The sequence below is a fragment of the Trichechus manatus genome, unplaced genomic scaffold (genome assembly GCF_000243295.1).
Source record: "Trichechus manatus latirostris isolate Lorelei unplaced genomic scaffold, TriManLat1.0 scaffold00040, whole genome shotgun sequence".
NCBI lineage: Eukaryota > Metazoa > Chordata > Mammalia > Sirenia > Trichechidae > Trichechus > Trichechus manatus.
The window spans coordinates 11,274,410-11,280,339 of record NW_004443976.1 but is presented as its reverse complement, the minus strand read 5'-3'; the positions used below and the strand labels follow the sequence as shown (position 1 = coordinate 11,280,339).

The following is a 5,930-nucleotide window of genomic DNA, read 5'->3' as shown; positions in this document are numbered from 1 at the left end:
GACTTCTACCAGCTTAGTGAAGGCCCTCATCACCGCACACTTGGGATATGCCAATGGCCTCTTACCTAGTCTTAATTGGTAAATAACCTCCTGCCTCTTAAGTGACATCTATTCAATAAATATATTTATGGGCCACTCCCTGTGCAGCACAGGGAGAAACTAAAGGTGAAAAGACAATCATGGTCCCTGCTCTCCTGGTGCTTAGAGTATACCGGGGACTAGAGCATTACAATACAGTGAAGTAAGCATTGTGATGACAGGAAGGCCAAGCGCCACAGTATCCCACAGAAGAAGCAGTTAGCCCAGAAATGTTTTCTGGAGATCTGATAATGAGCTAGCCAGAGAAGAGTGGGGAAACAAAGTTCCAGACAGATGGCACAACATGAAAGAGGCTGATGCAACCAAGAACTGAGGGAAATTCAAAATGCCTAATGCATACAGTGGGAGTCCCTGGGTGATGTAAACAGTCAATGTGCTTAACTACTGACAGAAAGGTCGGAGGTTTGAGCCCACCCAGAGGTGCCTCAGAAGAAAGGCGTAGCAATCTAATTCCAAAAAATCAGCCATCGAAAACGCTATGGAGCACAGTTCTACTCTGACACGCATGGGGTCGCCATGAGTCAGAATCAACTTGACAGCAACTGGTGGTGGTGGCAGTGCATAGAGTATGAGGGGAGAATGGTGAGAAATGAGAGACTGGAAAGTTCCAGAGAGGGGACTGGGTGACAGCCATAGGATGCACCCCAGATACAAGGACACACTTTCACGACATCAGGCCTTTGTTTAGAAATCTACGGTGGCTACCACTGACTGCCACATGACCCGGGCATCTCTCCGAGGCAGTTTCCTCAGCTGTAAAATGGGATACTAGCGTCCACCTCATTACAGGATTGTGAACTGTAAGCCCATCAGTCTTGAGGCTCAGAAAGAGGGACAGTGTTTCACAGGTTTTGGGATTCCCCCCCAACCCCCAGAGCCTAGTACATGGCCAGGGACACCTAACACTTTACAGCTGGGTTTCTTAACCCGCGGTTAATGAACTTAAATGGAATAAAATTACATCTTTATTTTCAAAAATCTCTTGACTTAAACTTAGCACTCCCTTTCATTATGATTGTAGATAACAAACCACAGTAGTACTTCTGGTGACTTTGTCACAATGGCAATCACAGATAGTTTCACTCACATTGGAGTTGTTGCAGATATCATGAAATACGACTTATGTGTATCACTAGTTCGATATTAGTTATTAGGCCTGCTGCTAAATCTTGTTAATCTGATAATGAGGAAGTGTAATTTTACTATGTCAAAAATCTGGGTTTTTAATTTTATTAATTGTATTTAAATAGTTCAGTTTCCTTTACACTCCTATATATTTTAGTAATTTAAGAACGTTATTCTGAGTAGGGGTCCACAGGCTTCACCGAATTGCCAAGGGAGACCCTAGTAGAAAAAAAAAGTTAAGAACCTCTGCTTAATAGGGATGTATGCTGCCCTAACCTTCCCATAGGGCTGCTTGACTTTGGGTGTCGAGTCACCTCTCTGACCTCAGCCCATCACTTCCATCTCTTGGTGCCCTCAGAGGGAGGGGATCTGGGACACTTGTTCCCAAAACAAACAATTGCACCAACTGCTTGCAGGGCACTGGATAGGGCAATGCCCCAGGGGTACAGGACCAATCAGTTGCAGTACTGTTTGAACCAGTGGGCAAAGAGCTGGACATACCCACACAACCTCCTGAGAAAAGTGGCTGCCAGCCATTTCAGCCTGCCGAGGTTAGTCCTGTAGCCTGGGGAAGTGGCCAGGCAGGACAGCTTGCCACACAGGTACTTTTGGATTGAATGGCAATTAATTGACCCAATTAGATCCTGTCTCTTGGAGTGTCTGAATTTGAATATGCATGGGGAGGCAGCAGTTGGGAGGGCCAGTGGAAAAAGAGACATGCAAAGAATGTGGTGGAGGCAGAGAGAGGGACATGAAGAGTAGGGACTGCCCAAGTAAGAGTGGCCTTTCATCACACCTCCTGGAGGAGGTCTGGCCCGGCAGCCCTGTCACTTCAGAGAGATTTGCTTCCTACCACCTGGAAGAGGCCCCCTAGCCTCTGCTCCCAGAGCTCCCAGAATTGCAGAGGACCAGGAGTCCCCTAGAAGCACAAAGCTCACAGCAGAGGATGGCTCCTCATATGCCAGAGACCCAAAGAGGAAGTGGGAGCTTTCCCCTCAGCCACCAAAATCTAGTCTGACCCCCTCCTGGCCCAGGCATAGGCCCTCACCCCTGTCCCCAGCCCTAGGATGCTGAACTTCTATGTCCTTGCAGGCCCCTTTCCAAGGTCTCCCTATCCGCTTGACTGTTCTCAAAGCAGCCAGAGCCTTTGTTGGAGGGGGTGGATGGCAGGAATCAGGGGGAGGGAAGTCTGTCATTTCGCACCTGAAACAGGCAGCATGGGGTAGACCTCCCTGATCTGGCTCCCTTAGTTCTCCCTGGCCAGGCTCCTTTCTCTTTGGGGCCTATAACATTTCCCTCTTCTCCAGAATTCCTCATGGATCAAACCTAGTCTACTCTGCTGAGAAACAGATTCAGATTCAACTATAATCATATCTCACTTAATCCTGACATTTGCTGTGGAGTCAATTCTGACTCATGGCGACCCCCTGTGTGTCAGAGTAAAATTGTGCTCCATATGACTTTAAATGGCTAAATAGATCACTAGGCCTTTCTTCCAAGATGCCTCAGGATGGGCTCTAACCTCCAACCTTTTGGTTAGCAGCCAAGTGTTTGCACCAGCCAGAGACTCCCCCTAACATTTTAGAGATGAGGAAATGAGGCTCAGAGAGAAGTCTGATGCCAACAGTCAGAAATGTGGAGTCCAAGCATCTCAGTATGCCCTATAAAAGCCCTGCATTTCTGGCCTCCTCTCCAGCCTCACCGCTGGAGCTCCTTACCACCAAACTGACATACTTGCAGTCCTCAAGACAAGCCATGCCCTCTCATTTCCAAGCCTTTGCTCCTGATGTCCCCTTGGCTAGAATATACCTAAGATGCCCTGGTGAGTTCCTGAGTCAACCTTTAAGACTCAGTCCAAGTGTGCTCCACTGTTCTTGTGAGACAGGGGCTGTGTCCTGTTTTTGTATTTCCAGCCTTTGTCACTAAATGATTAGGGTCCAGAAGTATGGTCGGCATTTGAAACCCCATGGGATAGCCCCAGGATGAGAATCCTGTTGCCCAGTTCCTGGCTGGTGTAAAAATGGCGTGGTGGGGCATCAGAAGCCTTCCTCGAACTTCACAAGGGAGAGAGAGGATCAGCATAACATCAGCCCAAGGTGGATTCCTATGAGGTGGAGGTCAAACATACCTCCACCCTCCAATCTTTTTACCAAGTCTGACACTAACTGTCCCTCCCACAGCACTCTACTTCTCTGCTGGGTTCAGTAATTCATTGCAATGGCCACAGAGAACTCAGACTATACTCACGATTATGGGGCTTTTTAGGGAAGTAACAGGTTACAATTCAAGATCAGGAACAACTCGGGATACAGTTCTTTGGTTAGGACAGCTCTTCAGCCATGCCCACAGGCAAGCCTCTCCCTGGCCCTCGGGCCTCTTGGCCTCTGCCCTGCTTGGGCAAGTGTTACAAAGCTCTTTAGCTCCACCAGTAAGTGCCCATGTTACCCCACTCCGCTAGTAAGCCTTGGCCTGAAGGCGCTCAGCTCTTTAGCTACTTGGGTCGGCAAGCCTAGTTCCACTGACAAGTGCCAGGAGGCGCCCTACTTTGCCGCGAAGCCTCCTGCCCAAAGCGCTCAGCTTTCTCACTCTGTGAGTCGGTGAGCCCAACTCCACCAAGTGTCCAGAGGCACCCCACTCCACCAGCAAGCCTCCTGCTCAAAGGTGCTCAGCTTTCTCACTCCATGGGCCAGGAAGCCCACCATGCCATCTGCTGGTCTCCTGCTCCTGCTGCTACCAGTTCTCTGCCACACTTGCTGTCACTTCTTGCTGTCTTATGCCATCTCTGGTGTTACAGCTGTCTTCTAGGTCTAGGAGGTTCTCAGCACATGAACCTGAGGTCCAAAGGATGCATGAGCTCCTGTCTCTTCTTGGTGGTCGTAAGGTCCCCCCGTCTGCCTCTGGGATGGCTCATTTTAAACCTAGTAGATGGCAAAACTGACAGATCCCCTCATTAGGGTTCCATACACCTTATTTGCATGGTCACAACCCCACAAGGGTGCCATGCACCTTATTTGCACAAACTATCCAATCCCCTTGGTTGGTCACAAGTACCTCATTTGCATAATCCCAGTCAGTCATTTTGTGGGAGTTACAAGACCATGGTGAGAAAGGCCATATAAAATCATATTTCAGGTGGTAAGTAGGCGACATCTAAAGCCCCTGAGGGCATGAGTGGTCCTCCAGGTTCCAGCAATTGTCACTAATGGGTTTATTCAATCACTCAACAATACATAATGGGTCTGTTATGCTCTGCACACTGGGCCAGGTCCTGGAGATCAAAGATAAATGGAGAAATTAACTGGGAGGAGATACTCAAGCTGAAACTTTAAGCACACCCTAAAATCTGCAAAAGAAAAACAACAGAGTTTAATCTGTCCTTCATCCAGGTGTGCGGGGGCCCCACCGCGTTCCCAAGGCAGAGATTTGAAGGGGATTAGATATCTAATCCCTTGGGTCTCGTTTTCAGGAAGGCGTGAGGCCTGAATCCTAACCTGGATTCACACCTGGCCCCACTGTTCTCCTAATTCCCTGCATTGGGTCCGGCAATTAACGGTCTAGTTGTCAGCTCATTCGCTCTCGGGAGACCCCGGGAGACTTTGAAACGATAGTACCCCGACTCAAGAGACTCCAATCTAGACGTGGGCCTCTTAGACGAGCAGCTACCCCTAACGAGGGTCTCAAGCGGTCTTCCTAGAAAGTGCCGCCCCTTTAAAAGGAGGAGACTAGCAGACGTGGGCTAGAGACCGAGGGACGCGTCACAAATCCTAAACAGAACTCCCTGTCCCAAAGTGACCCCGGGGTCCGGCGCTTTCCCAAGAGGACACTTCCGCCAGCTGCCCCGCTGAGCCCCCAAGGCGCGGGCGCCGATTGGCCAGCACGTCGCGGGGCGGGGCCACATCTTAAAGGGTCCAGAGCTAAAGCCAACCGGAGGTGGCGGTGGCGGCTGGGAACTGAGGGAGGTGATGCCGCCTGGCCCCACGTGGTCCCGCCCATACCCCATGTGGGTTTAAGTCCCTCTAGTGACCATCCCTACTCTCAGGCCCATGGAGCCCTCGCGAGACTATCCACTGTTCGGGGGCGCCTTCTCCGCCATCCTCCCCCCCGGAGCCATTGATGTAAGGTGAGGAGTCCGGGGCGCCGATGGAGGCCGACCGGGTGGTTGCGGGAAGAGGCGGGGGTCAACTAGGGACTGCCTTGCGTCTCCCCAGTGACCTCCGACCGGTCCCGGACAATCAGGAAGTTTTCTGCCACTGCGGGACGGACCAGAGTCTGATCGTGGAACTTCTGGAGCTGCAGGCCCACGTGCGGGGCGAAGAGGCTGCGCGGTGAGGAAGGCGAGCCCACGGCCAGCCAATGGGATAGCCGGAACTGAGGAAATGGGCGGGGACTATGACATGACGGTTAATTAGGGCAATAAGAACTCTACTGGCAGTACCGCCGGAAATGATCCAAGCCAGGGATTTAGAGATGTCGTGGGGGGCGGGGAGAGATTACCCTCCCTAATTCTGCTCTACTCAACCCAGGTACCACTTTGAGGACGTTGGCGGGGTGCAGGGGGCTAGGGCTGTGCAAGTGGAGGCTGTGCGGCCCCTGCCTTTGGAGAACCTAGCCCTGGGGGGTTGCTGTCAAGATGCCTGGGTTCTCTCTGGCAAGCAGCAAGTAGTTAAGGAAAACCATCAGGTGAGGGCCAGGCATGGCCGGGAAGG

The 5,930-nt window shown here is 51.2% G+C and overlaps 1 protein-coding gene across 1 annotated transcript in view; it reads left to right on the top strand.

Moving 5' to 3' along the window:
• The first annotated feature begins 5,130 nt into the window (after positions 1-5,130).
• The window catches only part of RANGRF (RAN guanine nucleotide release factor), a 1,549-nt gene continuing 749 nt past the window's right edge, over positions 5,131-5,930 (top strand). The window contains exons 1-3 of the mRNA XM_004375997.3: positions 5,131-5,344; positions 5,433-5,549; positions 5,748-5,904. Of these exons, the coding sequence (XP_004376054.1) occupies positions 5,268-5,344; positions 5,433-5,549; positions 5,748-5,904 (351 nt within the window). The 5' untranslated portion in view covers positions 5,131-5,267. The remainder of the gene's footprint in view (positions 5,345-5,432; positions 5,550-5,747; positions 5,905-5,930) is intronic.